At 39.5% G+C, this 24,087-nt stretch overlaps 1 protein-coding gene across 5 annotated transcripts; it reads right to left on the bottom strand.

Annotated features, from left to right (window-relative positions):
• Positions 1-424: 424 nt before the first annotated feature.
• Cep76 (centrosomal protein 76) lies at positions 425-23,843 on the bottom strand. Of its 5 annotated transcripts, none has more exons than XM_048363452.1 (12): positions 23,677-23,843; positions 22,590-22,745; positions 21,236-21,311; positions 20,216-20,440; positions 17,722-17,907; positions 15,087-15,184; positions 13,216-13,344; positions 10,805-10,993; positions 7,676-7,842; positions 6,028-6,361; positions 1,937-2,154; positions 425-724 (listed from the first exon to the last, which is right to left on the bottom strand). In XM_048363452.1, the coding sequence occupies exons 1-12, from the start codon at positions 23,737-23,739 to the stop codon at positions 586-588; spliced, it is 1,980 nt and encodes a 659-aa protein (XP_048219409.1). In that variant the 5' UTR covers positions 23,740-23,843; the 3' UTR covers positions 425-585. The 5 variants fall into 5 exon arrangements, with proteins under 5 accessions (XP_048219409.1, XP_048219410.1, XP_048219411.1 ...); XM_048363453.1 differs by having other exon boundaries at positions 22,590-22,755; positions 23,677-23,758; XM_048363454.1 differs by lacking the exon at positions 7,676-7,842 and having other exon boundaries at positions 10,917-10,993.
• Positions 23,844-24,087: the final 244 nt, after the last annotated feature.

The raw sequence follows: 24,087 nt of genomic DNA, 5'->3' as shown, positions 1-24,087 counted from the left end.
TTTCAGGTGCTTTGTTATTAGTATTTATGCTTTTCTCGTGTTATCATAGTTAAGCAAAATGTGTTTTCAGTTATGTAATGGTATTATTGTAAAGCTAATTTCTCCTAATTTGTTTAAAATATTCTCATTTATCTAAGAAAAATAATCATTTTGATTTGACTATAGCCCAAACTCTTACACAAATACCTCCTTGATTACTTATTAGTATAAAGAAAACTAAGTATATTTTTATTCATGTTTAAACTATTGAGTACCTGAAAACAAAGTACCATTTATTAAAATAAAATATATTTAATTCATACTAAATACAATAAATATTTGTACAAGCTTTTCCTCCATTTTTAAATACCTACACCATGATTTTTTGCTTGTTTTTTTTGCCAGTCCTAGGCCGTGAACTCAGGGCCTGAGCACTGTCCCTGACACCATGATTTTTTTAAGCATTATCAATCAACTCTATACAAAAATGAAATGTGACATCCAAGTAAGATAGTGGTTTTAAAATAAACACTCAAACAGCTAGTAATGTACAATATGTAAAAATTTAAATAAGAGACAGATATAACTCTTATTGAAATGTTAACCTTATAGTACTGAGCGATATTTACAAGCAAACATGATCCAAACAGCACACGCAGATTCAGGGTAAGTAAACACTCGAACACGAACTGCTAGTCGCACCTGGTCTCCACGGCAACAAATTATTTCTTCACAAAATGGAGACCTAAATAAAAAACGAAAATGCATTCAACTAAGAAGTGACTGTAACACTTTTTATTAATTAAAAAAATTTCTTTAGAGCTGACTTCTGTGGCTGACACCTATAATACTACTTGGGAGAGAGAGATTGGGAGGATCATGGTTTGAGGCCAGCTTGGACAAAAAGTTCACAAGACCTTCCATCTCAACCAAGGAGAAACTGGTGGTGGCACACACTACTAGCCAGAAGGTACAAATCGGAGGATCACTGTTTAGGCTGCCTGGGCAAAAGCAAAACTATTTGAAAAATAACCACAGTAAAAAGGGATATGGGCACTATAACATCTGCCTAACAAAGTGTGAGGGCCTGTATTCAAACCTTGGTACCACCAAACAGTTTACTTTTTTGCCAGTCCTGGGCTTGAACTCAGGGTCTGAGCACTGTCTCTGGCTTCTTTTTGCTCAAGGCTAGCACTCTGCCACTTGAGCCACAGCACCATTTCTGGCCATTTTCTATATATGTGGTGCTGGGAATCGAACCCAGGGCTTCATGTATATGAGGCAAGCACTCTTGCCACTAGGCCATATTCCCAGCCCTCCACCAAACATTTTTTAAAAATTGCCATAGACTTTGGAACTTGATGCATGGTTCCAAATGGTAGTATACCAGCTGTAAGTGAAAGTGCTAGGCCCTAAGTTAAAGCCCCAGTACCTGCACAATCACATAAAAAAATTAAGTATTAAATATTTTAAAACATCAAAATGGCTCTAAAATTTTAGTTGAGCTGACACTACTATTTCCTCATATTCTATACATTTAGGAAATTAGAGTACCCAGATGCTAGTGGCTCATGCCTGAAATCCTAGCTACTCAGGAGGCTGAGCTCTGAAGATGGTGGTTCAAAGCCAGTCTAAGCAGGAAAGTTCATGAGACTCTAACCACTAAAAAAAGCTGTGGCTCTAGTGGTAGAGTACTCATGACAGCACCCAGGCTCAACAAAAAAAAAGAAAGAAAGAAATTAGCACTTGAGAAGATCAGAGATTCTCAACTGAACAGCCTATACTCACTGGAAAGTTGCTGGGAAAATTATCCCAGACTACCCAGAGATCCTCCTTCAAATGCAATGAATCAAAATCCATAATCAGGAGGGGAAGTCATTCATGGCAGAAGCTCCCAGGACTCTACCAGACTGATTCCTAAGCCAAAAACATTATGAATCCATAAATGATACCTTACCGGAGACATGTGGCAAATGCACGCCTTGCATTTCTATACACAAAATGTATTGGAAACCCTTTAAATGTGTGACCATCAGGCACAGCCCTCCTTATGGCATCTTGAAATTCTTCATTGCCTGCAGATATACTTGTTGTACGCTCAAATTCATAAGAAGCCAAAGCTGGAGATAAAAGATAGGAAAGTTGGTCTTCCCAAACAGTAGTAAGGCCAAGATCCTATAACAAAAGGAAAAGTGAAATATATTAACATTTAAGAAACCTATTTTTAAAATGTTCTTTTGGGAAGAAGGGGAAGAGTTTTGTGGTAGTGGAGTTTGAAATCAGGGCTTCACTTATTAGGCAAATACTCTAGCACTTAAACCAACCCCAAAGCCTTTTTTGTTTTGTTTTTGTTGCCAGTCCTGGGGCGTGGACTCAGGGCCTGAGCACTGTCCCTGGATTCTTTTTGCTCAAAGCTAGCACTCTGCCACTTGAGCCACAGAGCCACTTCCGGCTTTTTCTATACATGTAGTGCTGAGGAATGGGAACCCAGGGCTTCATGTATACGAGGCGAGCACTTTACCACTAGGCCATATTCCCAGCCCCCCCCCCCCAAAGTCTTTTTTGCTTTTTTTTTTTTAAACAGTCTTGGGTTTATGTGCAGGACCAGCCTGGACTGTGATCTCCCTATTTATATGTCCCAAATAGCTGAAACAACAGGTGCATACGCCACAACCAGCTATTGGTAGAGAAGGTCTAGAAAGTGTTTTGCCTGGGCTGGCTTTGAACTGTGATCCTCCTCGTCTGTTTCCCAAGTAGCTATGATTATTTTGTTTTTTGATAGGTGTGTGTGTGTGTATGTGTTATCTAACTCTATAAACTCTGCTCTTAAATGCTAGGATTACAGAAGCATACCATATACCTGGTTAATTGTTCTTTTATAGAAACCAATAAATTATTTTTAAAGGAAGGGCTTTCATGTCCAGCAGTGTAATCAGTAAGATCCTCTTGCCACCCCACTGCTGAAAACTACAAAATATTCTTCTAAATGTTCTGGGAATTGCAAGTAAGGAATATATTAAAGGCAAAGTCAGAGAATATATGTAATGAATTACATTGAGCTTTATGGGTTAAGAAAAATGGAAAAGAGAGCTTCCCTAAGAAGTAGAATTTAATAGGAAACACCAAAGGTGAACAAAGAATAAATCTTTCATAAGAATTTTAGATAAAGACTTTTGTTGGTTTTATATATTACAAAGAACTTTTCCCACTAAAAAGCTTCAGTCTCTTAATTATTTCTTTTGATGAACATTTAAATTTATTTGCTTATTTTGTGGTTTATTTTTGTGGTTTATTTTGTGGTACCTTCAAGCATTCTATGCAAGTACTCTACCATATAACTTTAACTACCTACATCCTCAGCCCAAGGAAGTTTTGGGGTTTTTCCCCCCATCTTTGGACTGTAGCTCAAGGCCTGGGCAGTGTTTTGCTCAAGGCTAGAACTCTACCACTTGAACCACAGTGTCACTTCCGGCTTTTGCTGTTTATGTGGTGCTGAGGAATTGAACCCAGGGCTTCATGCATATTAGGCAAGCGCTCTACCACTAAGCCACATTTCCAGCACCCTTCTGTGTCTATGTGTGCATGTCAATTATGGGGCTTGAACTCAGGGCCTGAGCACTGTCCCTGAGCTCTTTTCCTCAAGGGTGGTTCATTACCATTTTGAGCCACAATTGGACTTCTTTATTTCTGGTAGTTAATTGGAGATGAATCTCAGTGGAATTTTCTGCTGGGGTAGGCTTTGAACTGATACTTGTATCTCAGCCTCCTGAGTAGCTAGGATTATAGGCATGAGCCACTAGTACTCCACTTCCAGGGTATTTAAAACATATTAATCTGTCCTTTAATGGTGATGCTGGGGCTTGAACTCAGGGCATCACTTTCTCCCTTAGCTTCTCTAAAGGCTAGTACTCTGCCACTTGAGCCACAACTCCACTTCTAATACTTTTTGCTGGATAATTGGAGATAAGAGTCTTATGGGCTTTTCTTGGGCTAGTTTCTAGCCATGATCCTCAGGTCTTAGCCTCCTGAGAGGATTGTACGTTTAAGCAATTGGCACACTTGGCTAATCTCTTCATCTTAAGTAGCCCTTAAAAAAAATCTTTCTCAAGGGCTTTTACAAAAATAATCCACATGGTTAATAATAGGCAAGAAATTTGATTGTAATTACAGAAATGCAAATTAAAGCCAGCATTTTGCATGCAATGAGACAAAAAAAATTCACATAAACAAGCCTGGAAGAGCGGAGTGGAAAAAAATCCAGTTTGGGGAGATAAGCAGTACTGGGATATAAACTCAGGGCATCAAACTTGCCAGGCAGGTGGCTCTACTGCTCAGCCGTGATTCATTTTTGTGCCTGTTATTTTTTAGATAGGGCACTTCTTGCCCCGACACATTGCCTAGACACATTTAGGTGTTATATTAGTTGATGACAGGTGCATACCAGTATGCCTAGCTTTATCCCTTGATATGGAGTCTCAATGACTAGCCTGGAATTGTAATCCTTCCAATCTTAGCCTCTTCTGAAGCTATGACAGGCGCAGACAGGTGCATACTGTTACCAACGGTTGAAAGAAGTCTCTTGAATTTTTCTGCCTAGGCTTCCCTTAAACCAAAACCCTTCTGGTACTTAGCCTCACAAGTAGCTAGGATTACAGACACAAACCATATGGGTGACGCATAGTTTGATTATTTTAATGGAGCAATTATTTGAATAAGCCACCTCATAAAGAGGAAATACGAATAGTGATATTCCACAAAAGTCTGATGTAATATCAACAGTCCTCATTTCTAGAAGGAAGCAGTAATTCTATAAAAAGTAGTGGATTTGGTGATTTTTGAGTCAGAATTGATCTCATCACTTTCAAAACTGCAAGCTTTATAAAAGCAAGGACTATAAGGGGGATGAGGGCCTGGTAAAAGAGAAATCAACTCTTTTTGTTAATGGATGGGATGGATAGCAGAAGCAGGTAAGGCTGACAGGGAGAATGAAGGAGGTTTAAGTTGAATGCCATCAAAACAGATTCACTGGCTAGGCACCAGTGGCTCACAGCTGTAATCCTAGCTACTCAGGAAGCTGAGATTTAAGGACTGAGATTAGAAGCCAGCCTAGACAGGAAAATCCATGAGACTCTTAGTTCCCATTAACCACCAAAAAACTGGAGTTCAAGCCTCAGACCCAACACAAATAAGCAACCAGATTAGTTATAATTATGACAACTTGTTGAAGATGTCTTTGTGCAGGGAGGGAGAAAAGCAAGTGACATAGGGGATAAGACTAGAATACAGTGTAAACATGTGGAAATATAATAAATGAAATCCCTCCACCCCTGTATAAGTGATATAAGAGAAAGAACAATGGAGACAGAATTCGTCTAAACTCCTATATCTGGCTACTTAGTAGAATATCAAAGACATTTATGAAAAACCAGATTGGAAGATAAATCTCCTATGAAATATTTCAATAGTCTATATTGAAAATCTTCTACTGTAATTCTATATAATGCTGTTTGAAACATTTTTTGCCAGTGAGCTAACATGCTTTTTATCATTCTGTCTTTAAATAGTCTATTATCTGACCTGGAACATTTCATATAAAAGAGAACCTAAGTTAGCAAGAGAACACTTCATAAAGAAGTGCTATCTGTTAACATTTATATAAACAGCACACACTGTTTTAATCAGAAGTCATCACAGATAATTCAGTGAAGTGTCTCCATCATGTAAGAAGAGTGAGGACTCTGGGATGCAGTAAGGGAGAAAATAATACAGAATAACTAAGTTGATAGTGTATCAATTAATGCCACATTTTCAGCTGCAATACCAAGTCTAACTTCAGTCAATGCACCTTTAACAAGTCACACAGAAATGAAAATATCAGGAATGAAAAGGAAAAAAGATTGGTGGGGACTGTATTTGCCTTTTTAGGTATAGGATAGTAACTGGCACTATCATACATACTAACAGAAAAAAAAAAAACTTTACACAAAACAAATGGAAAAAAACATATGGGCCTACAATCAATCAAGTATGTCAATACTAGTTACTTACTTTCCTGTGTTCTGACACCAGGAGCCTCAGCTGCATTTCTATTTCATTACTTGTTACTGATGCATCAATTGTGGATGCACACAGGGGCGGGAAAGGAGGAAGGGATGTGGTAGCTCCTGGAGCACACACAGACTTAATTGCTTCTTCACTCATAGGTTTCCACTTTGATTCATCATTCAAATCAAACACGCAGGTTTCTACTGCATCTGAGGGTTGACAATTTCCCAGGAACATTTGATGGTTGAAAACACAACCAATGGTTCTATATGGGTACAATGGTTTGGGCTGTTCAGCAGGTGGAGGTTCATCAGGATTGGTAGGTTTGTGGATGTACCTAAAAAATCAAATAATAATTTCACTAATAACAATTAAAAAACTACAAAGGCAGCATCTTATGAAGGAAAAAAAGTTATCCAAACAAGGCCAGAAAGTTTAATACTTGGTTTTTCCCTATGTTAACTGCATGGTATATTTATAGAAACTAACTTTATTCCATGAACAACAGATAGATTCTCTATTTGTCAAGATAAAAAAAATTTACCTTAGAATATATAACTAAAATAGCTACACATTAAGCATAACTAACCTAAATGATTATCAGCCAGGAAGACTGCCCAATGCTGTTGTCTTTAGAACACTTAACACTTAAAGAAGAACTAAGAATACACATGAATAACTTAAAATTACAAGAGTAATATGGCAGAAACAAAGAAACAGAGGAAATTCCCGGAGCAAAGGGGATCACTTCAAGAATACAATGACAAACTAAGTTCTGAAATAAATATCCAATGGGCTTACCAATATGAAATTACTATTCAATCAAATTTTCCAAGGATCACTTCAAGAATACAATGACAAACTAAGTTCTGAAATAAATATCCAGTGGGCTTACCAATATGAAATTGCTATTCAATCAAATTTTCCAAACAAGACCCTATGCCAGGTGCATAAAGGCTCATGCCCGTAATCCTAGTCACTTAGGGGGCTGAGATCTGAGTATCAAGGTTAGAAGCCAGCCTGAGGTAGGAAAGTCACATGCAAAAAAAGCTCAGGCTCTGAGTTCAAGCCCCAGGATCAGCACATAAAACAAACCCAAACCCCCTAATCCAAATTCACTTGCTGACTTAAGGATGATGATCAGGGAAAAATATATATACCAATTACATAAACCTAAAGTGACTTATATTTCTATCAACATTATGTAATAAAAAATGTTTTGAGTATGTATTTATCCTTAGGGTTCATTACTTAGCTGCTATAACTGAGTTTTCGTAGTCTCAAGAAAAACCTTCTAATAACTAAAGTATAAATATGTACCTTTGAGTAACAGTTATAAATGAAACTTCTCTAATTTAAAATACTTAGGGTTGGGCTAGGTGTTGGTGCCTCACATCTATAATCCTACTCAAGAGGCTGAATCTGAGATCTTGATCTTCAGTTTGAAGCCATCTGGGGGGAAGGGGTGGGGGAGCCAGGCTCTTAAGTTCAAACTCCAGTATCAGCACAAAAAGAAGGAAAAAATTAGGGCGGGGAATATACCTCTGAAAGGTAGAGTGCTGGCCTTATGCACAGGACTCTGGGTTTTATCCCCCGTTCTATAAAAATAAATATTTATGCTTTAGTATCCTTATAAACTTAGCTGACTGACCTGTGTCCTGTTAAACTCTCCCAAAAAGTAATGGTTCCATCAGTTCCACAAGTCATAACCCATGCATGAGGTACCCCTTTCGCCTTAGTCCCAACACAGACAAAGGCTTCTAATCCATATCCAAGAAGAAGACTGCACAGAAGGTTGGCATGATCTTCACAATCTCCCTACAAAATGAATTTAAGCATTTAAAATTGCGTATTTATCCATACTGTTTCAAAAAATACAAAATTACAATGAAAATTTGCTAATAAATGTTTTCACATTAGTCCAACGTTAAGCTGAGCTGAAATAATGTGAGAAAGATACACTAATTTTTAAACATTTTTCAGTCAGTGCTCATAACTCTGATAGTCCTTGGTTTTTTGTTTGTTTGTTTTTGCCAGTCCTGGGCCTTGAACTCAGGGCCTGAGCATTGTCCTTGGCTTCTTTTTGCTCAAGGCTAGCACTCTGCCACTTGAGCCACAGCGCCACTTCTGGCCATTTTCTATATATGTGGTGCTGGGGAATTGAACCCAGGGCTTCATGTACATAAGGCAAGAACTTTTTGCCACTAGGCCATATCCGCAGCAATAACTCTGATAGTCTTAACAGTACATAGGAGGCAACTGGACCCAGAAGTTTACAAAGAACTCATACTTCATGGAAGGAAAATTAAGCAGCTTTAATAAAGAAAGGTTATGAATGAGCAAGCCAACAAATCATACAGTAAAAAAGCAAATGAAAAGCCATTGATTTTTGAGGGTTTATTTTATGTCCTGCTACTTTGCCAAAGTTTTGGATCAGCTCAAGTAGCTTCGGAGTAGATTCTATAAGGTTCTTTAGATACAGGATCATGTTGTCTGCAAAGAGTTTAGCTTCATCTTTTCCTATTTGGATCCCTTTTATGTCTTCCTCTTGCCTTATTGCTCTGGCTAGGAATTCTAGTACTATGTTCTAGTACTATGTTGAAGAGAGCAGACCTGTCTTGCTCCTGATTTTAGAGGAAATGGCTTTAACTTTTCCCCACTAAGAGTAATGTTCTCTGTGGGTTTGTTGTAGACAGCCTTAATATAAGTATATAAGTATATATAAGCATATAAGTAATATAAGGATAAATTTTGTTTTCATTATTACTAATACATTCAGAAAGTTTGATGACCTGATACTTTAATAGTTGTGATACTTTACCTAGATAACACTACATAATTTTTTACTGTTACTGGACTTTATCATTTTCCATTTCATTGAATTTCCTAATTTTCTTACTAATTAAATCATTTTTCCTGAGTCTAACTCAGGAGTTTCCCTTGTGATGATGTTTGACCAATAAAAGCTTTGCTGACTAAAAAAATTAAAAACAAAAATAAATGAAAACTTCAAACTGAGTTAGTGTCGGTATGTAATTTTTAGGAAATTAGTGTATATGAAAATGTTATCATATACTTTCCATTAGAGTAGGATATATATATATATATATATATATATATATATATATGATTCCCTTTTTTCCCCAAATTCCCTTTGATACAGTTATATACAATTAAAATTATGAGCCAGCTACGAGGTGGCTTGTTCCTGTTAATATCAGCTACTTAGGAAGCAGCTATCAAAAAAATCAGTTTAACACCAGCAAAAGGCAAAAAGCAAGATCCTTTCACAGCATCTCTGGATGCATGCCTGTAATCCACTACTCAGGAGACTGAGATCTGAGTATGATAGTTAGAAGCCAGCCCAGGCAAGAAGTCTATGAGACACTTATCTCCAATTTACCACCAAAAAGCCAGTAGTGGAGCTGTGGCTCAAGCTGTAGGTAGAATGCCATCCTTGGATAAAAAAAGGACAGTACCCAGGCCCTGAGTTCAAGCCCTAGTACTATTACACACACACACACACACACACACACACACACACACACACTCCACACAAGTATGACCTGAGCAAATGCTAACACATGAATTATACAATTGGACCTTTATTCTCATCTCCTATTCACTCTATACCTGGCTCCTTTTTCAATTTTGGGGAGGACAGGGTCTTCCTATATAGCCCAGGTTGAGCTCAAACTTGTGAACCTCTAGCTTCTGCCTCCTGAATGCTGTGATTACACTGTTCTGTCACTATACCCAGCTCTATAACTTGGTTTCTATGATTATCCTGGCATTATCACATTAAGAAACTCCAAGAGCAATTTAAAGATCTTGATTCTTTTGGGGGGGAAAAGCAAGAAGTAGTACAGGGAATTGAATTTAGGGCACCTCATGCTTACAAGGCAGGCACTTTACCACTTGAGCCATGCCTCCAGCTTCTATTTTTGAGGTAGGGTCTCACTTTATGCGGTAGGCCAGCCTAGACTGAAATCCGACTTATGTTTCCTAATGTTGCTAGTGTGCCAACATGCCCAGATAGTAGTTCTGAAGTTTTCACAAACTTCTATTTTGCCTGGCTTGCCCTTGAACTGTGATTCCCCAATCTACCTCCCAAGTAGGAGTACAGGTTTAAGCTACTGCACCTGTCTCTAAGTTGTTTCCTTTATACACTGATATTATAGGTCATTAAAAAATGGTATTAAGGGCTGGAAATGTGGTTTAGGGGTAAAGTGCTTGCTTAGCATGCATGAAGCTCTGGGTTTGATTCCTCAGCACTATATTAACAGAAAAAGCCAGATGTAGAGCTGTGGCTCAAGTTACCAGAGTGCTAGCTTTGAGCAAAAAGAAGCTAGGGACAGAGCTCAGGCCCTGAGTCCCAAGCCCCAGGACTGGCAAAAGGAAAAAAAATGGTATAAAAAAAAAAGAGCTGGTGGCTCATACCTGTAATCCTTGCTGCTCAGGAGGCTGAGATTTGAGGATCCCAATTTGAAGCCAGCCTGGGTAGGAAAGTCTGAGACTTATCTCCACTAAACTACTAAAAAATCTGGAACTAGAGCCATGGCTCAAATGGTAGAGCACTAGCCTTGAGCTCAAGGATGGCAACCAGGCCCTGAGTTCAAGCTTCAAGATCAACACCAAAAAAAAAAAAAAAAAAAAAAAAAAGCAGCTCAACTTGTTCCAGCTGACAGCATGTACATTTTTCCTAAGGTAATTCTTTCATGAGTGTACTATCATTTCCAAATATCTATGTTGTACTGCTGTAATTATGCGTGTATGGTACCTTGTTTCTACAGAGAAAGGCCAGCAGAGTGCACCACTGCTCCTGTTTACCTCCTCCTCCAATAACAGGGGCTCGTTCATAACCAAGGACATTAACAAATCTTGCTGCTTGCCTTGGGGTATCCAGAAGTCGTCCAGCTCGAAGTGGTTTAACATAGGAACACACTGGTCTATTTATCCCATTCTCATCCTGGAGAGAGGGGAAAATATTATCATTATCTATAGCTACCCTACTGTGCAAGGTAACACTAAAACATTTCTAATTTTTCATTTATTAAAATTAAATAAAATTCAAGTTGTTTCAGTTATATTGTGAGTTCTCAACACACAGCTAGAAGCTACCACATTGGACCACACAACACAGAACATTTTTTATTTTGTTTTGTTTTTGCCAGTCCTGGGGCTTAAACTCAGGGCCTGAGCACTGTCCCTGGCTTCTTTTTTGCTCAAGGCTAGCACTCTGCCACATGAGCCACAGCACCACTTCTGGCCTTTTCTGTATATGTGGTGCTGAGGAATCGAACCCAGGGCTTCATGTATATGAGGCAGGCACTCTTGCCACTAGGCCATAGTCCCAGCCCCACAACACAGAACATTTCTATATCTGCTGCAAACTTACTTCTTCTGGGGCCTGAACATTGGAAATGTTCTTTTCAGGCCATGTTAATAGGTCCATAGTTTTACTTTAGTTTTTATGATTAGATTGGACTGTCTTTACAGTTGGTCCTAATTTCCCAGCTAGTCAAACACAGGAAGGAATGAAAACAACTCAGAAATTACATATTATTCTAAATATACAGGCAGAAATAGCTGATTGGGTGACTTGCTGTTTGATCTTACAAAGTCATTTCCCCCATTCCTATTAGCCAAGTAAGAGACTCTCGTGTCAATCTTCCTCACACAGAAACTGTACCATGCTTAGTGCATCGTAAATATAGGACAGGGCCAGGATTACAGGATAAAACTAGATGAAGGTACATTATCTGAGAAGCATAAGCCAAAATAACATACCATTACATATATATCAGCCCCATATATATGTATATGTATATATACATACACATACATATACACTGATATATGTATATATACACATTGAGTCATTCTTCAGAATTTACAGTGATAAGCACGTTCAGTACAAACCATATTTAAATTTTGAATTCTGTGGCCAACAGACATGTTTATCAAACCTTTATAATAACTTTTTTTGTTTTATGTTTACCAGTCCTGGGGCTTGAACTCAGGGCTTGAGCACTGTTCCTGTCTTCCTTTTGCTCAAGGCTAGCACTCTGCTAATCTGAGCTACAGCACCACTTCTGGCCTTTTCTATACATGTGGTGCTGAGGAATTGAACCCAGGGCTTCATGTGTAAGAGACAAGCACTCTTGCCACTAGGCTTCATGTATATGAAGGCACGCACTCTACCACTAGGCCATATTCCCAGCCCTGCAGTTATTTCTTTCTCCTTCCTTTTCTATTCCCTTTGGTCTATTCCATGTTGTCACTGTTTTTGATTTCTGTATTCTTATCTGATTTGGGGAAGGGAAGAGGAATCACAGAAACAGTGGAACAAAGGATGAACCAATTAAACAGTGACACTATTTTACAACTTGGGGAATGGGGGTTGGGAGGGGGAAAAAGTGGGAGAAAATGAAGGAGGGGTTGACACTATTCAGAAAAAAATGTACTCATTACCCTGACTTATATAACTGTAACCTCTCCATTTATCACCTTTACAATAAAAACCTTCTGATCTCCAGAATAGTAGCAATATCTCCCAATGTTGGGAAGTCACAGCTTCTAGTCACCATATGATCATAAGGGTAAACAATTGATCCTCTACAATGAAGTGTGTTGGCCAAGCTATGATGTATGGCAGTTTAGATGTTTAAATGCTCTTTCAACTTCAGTATTTAACTGATGTAATATTGTCACAAATAAAAAAATATCTGTCGTTGAAATTCTTCAATTAAATATTTCTGATCACCACTGGCTTAGAATCTTGGTTCTACAAAATTAATACTGTTTTTGCTTAACTCTAACAAACATATATCCAAGAGCCCTTGTTTAGCACACAAGAGCTAAATTTATAAATAAATCACATGTCCAAATAGTTATTTGGTTGTTAAGCCTCAAGCAAGGGAATATTCTAATAAAACAGATTTTATCTACTTAAATGAAATATATTTAGGAAGGGTTTAAAAGCCAAATAATTGGTATGGAAAGCAAAGTAAAACAAACATTGCATTATGCTACTCACCTACTCAATGAAATAATTAGAAGAATCAGCATTTTATTTTAGAAATAAACTTTCATCTGTTTGGAATGAATACATTTCTATAAATATAAATATTTACATATATGACACTAGATCTCAAATACAGGCATAAACTTTTAATGTAATTTACAAACCTGTGCAAAAATCTTAACCAGTCTTGAGTTGTGCGAGGGTCGAATTTGCAAATACTCTCTCCACCACTGCTTAGCATACACAAGAAATAATCGTTCTTTCTCTGCAGTTTTTTGACGTTCTAAGGCAAGCTTAAAATTTAAAAAACACATATTTCTTAATTTCCTTTCAGTCTCTTTAATTACAATGTATATAACAAATCTATCATCATCCTTGTCTATGCCTATGTCATTTCTTATTTGTAAGAATCTTAACATTTGGGCTGGGGATATGGCCTAGTGGCAAGAGTGCCTGACTCATATACATGAGGCCCTGGGTTCGATTCTCCAGCACCACATATACAGAAAATGGCCAGAAGTGGCGCTGTGGCTCAAGTGGCAGAGTGCTAGCCTTGAGCAAAAGGAAGCCAGGGACAGTGCTCAGGCCCTGAGTCCAAGCTCCAGGACTGGCCAAAAAAAAAAAAAAAAAGAATCTTAACATTTCCCTATTTCTACAGTTACCCCAAGTACATCATTCAGTCTTTCCAGGAGAGTCGAAATAAGCCAGACACCAGTGGCTCAGGCCTGTAATCCTAGCTACCCAGGAGGTTGAGATCTAAATGAGGATCACAGTTTAAAGCCAGTCCAGGCAGGAAAAAGTCCATGAGACTCATCTCCAATAAACTAAAAAAAAAAAGCTCAAGTGGTAGTGCCTTAAGCAAAAGAAGAAGCTCAGTTCAGGGACAGCACCCAGGTCCTGAGTTCATGCCCCAGTAGAGACACACTCATGTACACGTGTGCATGTACGTGCCCAGGGGCGTGCACATGTGTGCCCATAAACACACAAGAGTATGATCTTTTCTCTCCCAAAACAGAAATGTTTAAATAACAAATCAGTCATTTCCTTGTTTAAAACACTTCAATCATTTCCATCATACTCTGCCTCATTAGACTTTAAGTTTGATCATCTCAGCATTGCTTAGACTACTCTGCTTCTGGCCATGCAGATCATTACCTACTTTTTTTTTTGCCAGTTCTGGGCCTTGGACTCAGGACTGAGCACTGTCCCTGGCTTCTTTCTGCTCAAGGCTGTCTGTCACTTGAGCCACAGTGCAACTGCCACCTTTTTCTATATATGTGGTGCTGAGGAATCGAACCCAGGGCTTCATGTATGTGAGGCAAGCACTCTACCACTAGGCCATATTCCTAGCCCCCTTTACCTACTTTAATCACTTGTTATAAAGTGTTCCCTGCCCCCTGAAATCCTTTAGCCACACATTACCCTGTAGTTATTTTCAACAAAACACTTTCTACTACCTGCTATTTTTTGCTGCATCCACCAGAAATTAGGCTTTTGGGAGCAAGCTGCCTGCCTTGTGCACACTTTTCCCAGGCATGTGGAGATGTGTACACACACACACACACACACACCCTCTGCCGAAGCATGCAAAAATACTTTAAAATGTTTTACATACATACATAAGTGTACACACACACACACACACACACACACACACACACACCCTCTGCCGAAGCATGCAAAAATACTTTAAAATGTTTTACATACATACATAAGTGTACACATTGGTTCTTTTCCCCCACTTCCTTTTTTGTTCTGCAGTGTCAGGGATCAAATCCAGGGCAATGTACATGGTAAGCAAGCATTCTACCACTGAGTAGGAGCTATTCAAGTCCTAGCTTTGTAATTCTGACCTGGTTCTGCATTCCCCAAACTACATTACCGATTTCCCTATAGAGATAACACCATCATTATTTTTCTCATCCCTTTTGTTAACCTTTGCGTACTAATCTAAAAAGTAACAAATGATGATTTTTCTGAAAAGAAAAAAGTATTAAATACTACAAAAAGGTGCAAAAAGAAGAAAATTATTTACCTGTGTATTCACTACTTCTTGGGATAATGTTTGATTGAGTGCTGGGTACATTTCAAGTTTCATATTTAAAATTCCCACAGAAACTTTTGATTCTGTGCCTGCAAACATAAATATGCATATCATATTAATATTTATATTCAGAAATCAAATACTGCATGTAATTTTGTGTTTGTGTGCCAGTTTTGGACCTGAACCCAGGGCCAGGATGCTATCCTTAGCCTTTTCACTCTAGGCTGGCAACTCCAGCCAGAGCTCCAGTTCCAGATTCTTTGTTTTTTTGGGGGGAGGGGCAGGGTTAATAGGAGATGAAAGTCTCATAGACTTTCTTACCTGGGGTAGCTTTGAACCATGATCTGAAGATCTGTCTCTTGAGTAGCTAGGATTACAAGCATGAAACATCAGAACCTGGATAACACTGCAAGTATTTGCTCAACTGAAGACTAACAAAAATAATTTTAGGAGTGTCATGCTTTCCTATTTAAATGGATTACTTAATATTAACTCTAATATGCATGTTAAAAAATGACCAATTCATCAGGCTCTGGTGGCTCATGCCTGTAATCATCACTACTTAGGAGGCTGATATCAGAGGATCATGGTTCACAGCCAGCCTGAACAGTAGTGAAGTCCATGGGACTCATATTTCTAATTAATCCCCAATAAGCTAGAAGTGAAACTGTGGCTTCAGAGGTAAAGCATTATTAGCCCTGAGCAAAAAAGTCCAGGTCCTGAGTTCGAGCTACAGGACACACAGACACACACACACGAACCAGTTCAATTCTCATTTACAAGACTATCTACTTGTAAGAGACATATCTTCTTGGTTACCTAATTACGTTTTTAAACTTTCTCATTTAATAATTTGTGATTTTGTTCATTAAATATACAATACCAACCAGACTTAAATACAAATAATCCAAACATTTGCTAATAGCTCATTCATTGTACCTCCGTGGAAAAAGCCAGAAACTATAGTGGGTCATATACAGTAATTCCCATTTGCCCTTTCTTCTAACTATGTCACATGAGTACAAATTTTCCATTAGTGCCTAGACATAAAAGAACTAAAAAACAGTCATGTGCCAGTGACTCGGGTCTGTAATCCTACTCAGAAGGCTGAGATCTGAGGATGATGGTTCAAAGCCAGCCTATGAAACTTTTATGTCCAATTAATTAATTAATCACACACACACACACACACACACACACACACACACACACACACACACACACACACGGTGCGCATGCGCCAGAAGTAGGACCTGTGGCTCTAACAGTAGAGCACTAAGCCTTGAGCAAAAAAGCTCAAAGACAGTGTCCAGGCTGAGTTCAAGCCCCAGGAATGGCATAAAAAATAAAGAATTAAAAAACAGCTGGACACTGGTAGCTTATATCTCAGGAGGCTGAAATCTGAGGAATGCAGTTCAAAGACAGCCTGGGTAGAAAATGAGTAGTAGTAATCCATGGGTAGTCCATGAGACTCTTATCTCCAATCAACCACCCAAAAGCCAGAAGTGGAGCTGTGGTACAAGTGGTGGACTGAGTACTAGTCTTGAGCAAAAGCACTCAGGAAAATGCCCAGATCCCAGAAGCAGCGCCAAATTTTTTTTTAAAAAAACAGAAATAAGAAAAAAGAAAACAAGTATACTTCCTATTAGAACTAAACATTTCTTCAGCAAATCAGTGTATGCTGGTTTCCACATTATACTTATAACCTTAAGTCTATTTTTGGAGACACATAACTAAGAATTTTTTGAAAATAAATCTATATAAAATTTTTTCCCCTCTATTTTTTAATTTTATTCTGAGTCTGACTTAAAGTTCAAATTAAGGTTTGGCTGTCTATTGCCATATTTCACTCCCTGACCTTTAAGAAACATTTGTATGAACTAGGCATGATGATGCAAACCTATTATCCCAGTTCTCAGGAAGCTGAGGCAGGATGCCAGACTGTACTATACAAATAAATTCAAGGCTAAAACCAGACATCAGTGACCCATAATCCTAGATACTCAGGAGGCTGAGATCTAAGGATCACGGTTCAAAGCCAATCCAGAAAGAAAATCCATAAGACTCTTTACAATTAAGTAAAACAATTAATTGTTTTTTAAAGAAGCAGAGCTGTAGCTCGATTGATGTAGCACTAGCCTCGAGGTGAAGAAGTTCACGGATAGTGCCCAGGCCCCAAGTTCAAGAAAAAAAGAGCAGGGGGAAAAAAAAAGTTTAAGGCAAAAAGAACCAAAATACCCCTACCTGCCCCTCCAAAAGACCCACTGGTATTAATGGAGATGCACCATACCCCAAGGTATGCTAGAGAGAAAGCTATTTATAGTTATATAAGAACATTATTTTTCTTTAGTCACACTGATTCAAATAGGTAAGCAAAAAGAAGTTTTGAAACTTCAATTTTTCTGTAATTTTCCAGAATAAAAATTTTTCCCCTTAAGCTAAGGCCAGACTAACTCTGAACTACTACATTGGATTATTTCTCAATATATTCCCTAAGATTTCTATTATAATTCTAATAAAATTCCGTTTTACAGGTTTCTTTCTTGGCCTATACAGCTGCTCTGAAGATACAAAATGCATTTATAAACTGCCTACGAAAAGTTAACAGTGATACAAATCATCATACCTACACCCATAAGTTCCACAGTCAGACTGGTTACTCCATTTTCTGAGCCCAAAACAGATCGCCATTCCAGAAAATAGGATGCTATTAAAGTAGTCTCACCAAATATGTCTGTTTTGATTAATACCATATGAATTGGATCACTTATTGATAACATTGTTGTCGAATCAGCCATTCTAGTTCCATCACCTAGCAACATAAACCAAAGAAAGAAAATACCACATTATGTATTTAGTTAGGAAACAGAAACAGTAATTTTATTAAAAAGTATACTAGGGGCTGGGGATATAGCCTAGTGGCAAGAGTGCCTGCCTCGGATACATGAGGCCCTAGGTTCGATTCCCCAGCCCCACATATACAGAAAACGGCCAGAAGCGGTGCTGTGGCTCAAGTGGCAGAGTGCTAGCCTTGAGCGGGAAGAAGCCAGGGACAGTGCTCAGGCCCTGAGTCCAAGGCCCAGGACTGGCCAAAAAAAAAAAAAAAAAAAAAAAGTATACTAAATAGAAGGCTTAAAGAAAACCAAATAAGGGCTAGGGATATGGCCTAGTGGCAAGAGTGCTTGCCTTATATACATGAAGCCCTGGGTTTAATTCTCCAGCACCACATATACAGAAAGCAGCCAGAAGTGGCGCTGTGGCTCAAGTGGCAGAGTGCTAGCCTTGAGCAAAAAGAAGCCAGGGACAGTGCTCAGCCCCTGAGTCCAAGCCCCAGGACTGGCAAAAAAAAAAAAAAAAAAAAAAAGAGGGCTGGGGATATGGCCTAGTGGCAAGAGTGCTTGCCTCGTATACATGAGGCCCTAGGTTCGATTCCCCAGCACCACATATACAGAAAATGGCCAGAAGTGGCGCTGTGGCTCAAGTGGCAGAGTGCTAGCCTTGAGCAAAAAGAAGCCAGGGACAGTGCTCAGGCCCTGAGTCCAAGCCCCAGGACTGGCCAAAAAACAACAACAACAACAACAACAAAAAAAAAAAAAACGTATGATACTGTAACCTCTCTGTACATCAATTTGATAATAAAAATTTGAGAAAAAAAAAAAAGAAAAAAAAGAAAACCAAATAATAATTTTTTGATGTCGGGCTGGGGATATGGCCTAGTGGCAAGAGTGCTTGCCTTGTATACATGCGGCCCTGGGTTCGATTCCCCAGCACCACATATACAGAAAACGGCCAGAAGTGGCGCTGTGGCTCAAGTGACAGAGTGCTAGCCTTGAGCAAAAAGAAGCCAGGGACAGTGCTCAGGCCCTGAGTTCAAGGCCCAGGACTGGCCAAAAAAAAACAATAATTTTTTGATGTCTCAAAAACCATGCCAGAGCCTGGAAATAAAAGTGTAGTCCCATTTTCATCACTAACTTTTGGTGAGTAGCAGCAGTAAATTACCTGCTTGGAGCATAAACACTGCTTTCTGATCCACAAGAAGTCAATGACATGGGGAATCTTTTTTCCTACCAAGGGTCATTTGGATATTTATAACAACATTCACCAGCCATACAAAATGATCAATACAGGTAGATGGCTGAGAGCAGCCTATGACAAGTGTCTGGCTACCCCTAACCCCATCGTGTACCAAATGTTTGTGGGCCTTGTGTGGCTCATCGGCCAGATATTCCCCACCCACTTTAAAACTACTTATATGCTACTATCCAAAGCCATTAAATGTTATCATTAGTCTTCAAACTACCTTTATTCTCCAGGCTTCAGAAGTTATCATTATATTATCTACATTGTATTACTGATACAAAACTGAAAGATCTAGCACCTTGGGGCTGGGATGTGGTTCAAGTGGTAGAGTGCTAGCCTTGAATGAAAAGAAACCAGGGACAATGCTCAGGCCCTAAGTATAAGCCCCAGGTCTGGCAAAAAACAAAACAAAACAAACAAACAAAAAAAACTAGCTCCTTATATCTAGCAAATTATCCCATTACCATTTTTGTAGGGAAAATCTATTTTAAAACCCCAAATTACAAAGGTATAATTGGCAACAGTGCTTACTTCATGAGTGTAAAGTTTTCTAGGTTGAAAATTAAAGGTATAAAATACAGCTTTTAGTTAATGAGAAATATGGCTCATTTTCGCTATATCCCTGCAACTGCTTAGATTTAGGGAATATTTGCAAACAGAAAAAAAGATGAGGGGAGAAATCAAACCAAAATCAGCAAGAGGTAAAAAGTCGAGATATCCATTAAAAATCTCTTAGCCTCAAGCCTATAATCTACTAGGAGGCTGAGATCTGAGGATTGCAGTTCAAAGCCAATCAGGGCAGGAAAGTCCATGAGACTCATCTCCAATTAACCACCAGAAAACCAGAAGTGGAGTTGTGGCTAAAATGTTAGAGCACTAGACTTGAGCTGAAGAAGACCTCAGGACAGTCAGTGTCCAGGCCCAGAGTTAAAGCCCCATGACCAACAGTAACAAAAAAAACCTCTTACAGCAAAAGTTGTTATAGTTGTTCTGCAATACTTTATAAAGGTTTATTAAATTAAATTACTATTAGTGCTTACCTAAGCTTTCCCTGTGTACTTCAAGTAAAAAGCCATCATGAAAATCTGGTTCACAGGCACATGGAACAGGTTTAGAACGAAAACGTTGATTCCGATAATGTAAACATAAGGTAAAAGTTGAACAAATTTGTCCTGGTAGAGGCTCAGGTTCTTGCAGATGTTCCAAGAAAGCTTTTCCACCCAAAACCTGAAGGTAAAGATACCTCCGTGTTGGATCAATATTAGCTGTAAAGTGTAGCAATAAATATGAGGAAACTGCCAAACAATTTAATGAATGTGATCAAAACATTAGCAAACAACTTGACAAAGATTAAAGAGAATAACAAATATACTATTTTATATAGCAAGATTATTTGCTTTCTGGGAAAGAGGGGTACATGATGATATTCTTTTCTGAGTTTATATTCTCGGCTACTTTCAAGAATGGATTCAGAGCCAAAAGTCTTTTTGTTTATTTTTATTTTGTTTTGAGAAAGTATCTTGCCTACACTGGTGTATTCCCTAGGCTGGCCTAGAACTTTCTACATAGAAAGGCAGACTGGCCTCAAATTTGAGATCCTCTGCCTTCTGTGGTGGCCACATAGGCCACCACAAGCAGCTGTACACTTGGCTTTCTGTTTATAACTATGACTTCACCTTCACAAACCAACTCAATTACCAACTTAGCAAGTATATCTGTCAATTATTTTACCATTTAAAAAGTATATAATTTCTGTAAAGTATATTATTAAGATGTAAGAAACCAGTCTTCCTGTTTTTGCATGTTCTCTGCTAAGTATAAAACCTTAAGACATAGTTCATACAAAACAAACTAAGGACTGGGGCTCAAGTGGTAGAACTCACGCCAAGCAAGCACAAGGACCTGAATTTTAACCCCCAGTACTTCAAAAAGGCTGAGCGACAAAAAATATATTTTATTCTGGAAATATAAATTGAAATATTTTCCATCAAATAACATTGTAACACAGCAATATATCATCACTAATCACAACTAAATTCATGCAAAAAATATATACATACTTTTTTTAAATGTTGATTGTTTATCAAGACCAACAGCATGTTTCGGAGAGGAAGGAAGTTCTTGATCAATACTGTCCTAGAAAGATTTTTTTTAATTAGAAAAGAAAAATTACAGTTAAGAAAATGCTAATAATGGGGACTGGGAATATGGCCTAATGGTAAAGTGCTCCTCTCATATACATGAAGCTCTGGGTTCGATACCTCAGCACCACATATATAGAAAAAGCCAGAAGTGGCGCTGTCGCTCAAGTGGTAGAGTGCTAGTCTTGAGCAAAAGGAAGCCAGGGACAGTGCCCAGGCCCTGAGTTCAAGCCCTAGGACTAGCAAAACAAAACAAAGTGCTAATAATGGAACTAAGCATTGACCCAAAGAGACAGATCACATCCCTTCAAAAAGCACGATATTCTCTGGAAGGCAGAAAGGCATGAGGATCAGAAGTTTGAGGCTATATTGCAAGTTCTCAGCCAGCCTGGGTTACTATGATAGACTCTGAAAAAACAAAAATAAACAAGAAACCCCTTATTTTCACTGGCCTAATTGAAATAATTTAAATACTTGCATAAAAGCTTTAACTAGCCATCCTTGCAAGTTGAATTACTAAGAAATTGTCATCAACCTTATCACCCACAGAATGCTAAAAACAAATTCTAAATACCTTAAGCAAATTTCAATTTCTTTAAATTTTATGTAACAATTGGCCTAAGATCTCACCTTGAACTTATTTCAATAAAGTGACATTAACCCAGTAGAGGCTGATATTAGGTCAACAGATGGTTTTTGTAAACCTCAACCCCACCCCCAAAATAAATAAAGCCATATTAAAGTAATTCCTTGGTGTATTATGAAGTCCACCCTATTTTTATAGTATTGAGGTCACAGTTTTTCATTATTACCTCATTTTCAAAATAGCACCTATAACTGTACACTGAGAAACTACTGACCTACTTGTATGAAGATATGAGGGCTCTTACATAATTGCTTTTTAAACAACATTATACTTTTAAAATAAGTTTTAAAAATAAGTTTAACTTAAAAAGTTATAGAATAATTTTAGTGAAAAACAACTTTGTTAGTGAATTGACTAAATTGTGTTTATTTAAATTACATACTTAGAGAATAATAATAAAAGTCACTGAAGACAGGAATTAAGCATAAAACTTTAATCTTATTGATATGTAATACTATTTGCCTTACTCCAGGGTAGAGCTAACTTCAACTTGAAATAAGATTATTACTAGACAGAATGAACAAAGCAGTTTTACAAAAAGGACAAGCCCCAAATGTAGACCCTATAAACAATGAGTTAGGCCCAAGCTCATACGCATTTTTACTTTTCCCCTACAACATTACTCACAGTAACAAAGTTAAGTTCTTTCATCACATCGTCAATGATTCCTCTACGTCTAAGGGCTTTGATCAGATCTTCTGTTGATAAATGTTGTTGGTCAGGTGCCAATTCTTCACGGATCGTTTCTGCAAGAATTTCCCTTATTCTGCCATGGACATCCATCTGAAGAAGACTCACAGTATAATTTACAACATTACAAAGCAATTAAGTACCACCTCTCCAGGTTTTAGGCTGCTAGAGCTAGCAGAAAACCTCCACTTTTTACCATGACTGGAAAGAGAAGTAAGCTTTTAAAAGTGTTTTAAGTATAACTTTATTGTAATTGCTAAGGAGCTGTTCCAAGGGGTTCATCCGCCAGGTAATGTGTACACTTGTTTCTCAACAATGCCACTCCTTGCCTTCACTTTCCCTCTGTTTTCCCTTCTTGTCCTTACCCACAAGTTGCATAGTTCATTTTCCACACAGTGGCTACGGAGTACCATGAATGCGTTCGTTCACACCTCTTCCCTCCACTCGGAGGTCAGCTTTTTGAAAGCTAAAACTCCTAAAATTCTAAGAATCATCTCAGATGGTTATCCACAAGTAGCATCGCTGAGAGCAAGTCGGTTAAGAAGAAAGGGCTCCGAGTGCGTCTAAGGCGTGGTTTGCAGAAGAAAGCCCGAGTCTCGGCTTTCACCTCAGTGGGTCGGCCGCCCAGCGCAAGCCGACGAGTCTCCGGCCTCGCCTACCTGCGGGCAACATGGGCCTGCCGAGAGGGCTCGAGCCCCTCCACTGGCGCACGGGCGCCCGAAACCAGAGGCTGTTATTTCCACTCGGGGCGTTGAGCGGGGCGCCCCAGGGCTTCTCGAGCTCCTCCCCGCCCCCTCCCCGGCCTTCCAGGGGGCCGCGGCAGGGAGCGCCGGCCGCCCCGGAACGAGGGCGCGACGCCGCCGCCTCGGCCGGAGGACTCGCCCGCCACCCGCTCCGCCTTCACTACGGGCCGTTCCACGATTCGCTCTTTCTAGAACTCTCTCGGCAGGTGCTTCGGCTCTCGCTGCCCCCCCCGCTCTCCACCCCGGCTGTCCGGGGGCCCCGGGCCCGCCCCGGCCCTCACCTTGCTCAGCTGCTGCTGGATGAGCTGCTTCAGTTCCGAGGCTTTCTCGGGAGGCAGCGACATGCTGGCGGCAGGCGCCTCCAGGCCGCTCCCCGCCTCCGACGCTCTCCCTCCGGGCTCACCGCGCACAGCCGCCGAGCGCCGCTGGCAGCAGCCCGAGCCCAGAGCTTCTCCGGCACCGAGGAGCGAGCGGCCACGCAGCGCGGCGTCAGAGCGGCGTCTGGGCGGGAGCTGAGGTTGCCGCGGCACCCGCGCCAACTGTTTTCAAACGGCGCCGTAAGGACCGGCTTCGGGGCTGTCCGCCGCGCTGCCTGATCGCTTCCGCCCGCAGCTCACCTCGCCACGGGACCGGCCCCGCACGGCCTCCGCGCGCCACCCGGTCTTGGCAGCATCCTCCTCGCTCTGCTCTCA

The sequence above is a fragment of the Perognathus longimembris genome, chromosome 15, assembly GCF_023159225.1.
Source record: "Perognathus longimembris pacificus isolate PPM17 chromosome 15, ASM2315922v1, whole genome shotgun sequence".
NCBI classification, from domain to species: domain Eukaryota; kingdom Metazoa; phylum Chordata; class Mammalia; order Rodentia; family Heteromyidae; genus Perognathus; species Perognathus longimembris.
Note: the sequence above shows the minus strand (reverse complement) of the source record. Positions and strands in the feature narration are given on the sequence as shown.

Excerpts from the sequence above, each read along its gene's own strand:
- Cep76 (XM_048363452.1), bottom strand. The coding sequence starts at position 23,739 with ATGTCGCTGCCTCCCGAGAAAGCCTCGGAACTGAAGCAGCTCATCCAG. Across the intron at positions 22,746-23,676 it reads TCCAGCAGCAGCTGAGCAAG|ATGGATGTCCATGGCAGAAT; the intron begins GTGAGGGCCGGG and ends AGTCTTCTTCAG. Across the intron at positions 7,843-10,804 it reads CCTTTCTCTGTAGAAACAAG|GGAGATTGTGAAGATCATGC; the intron begins GTACCATACACG and ends TTCATTTTGTAG.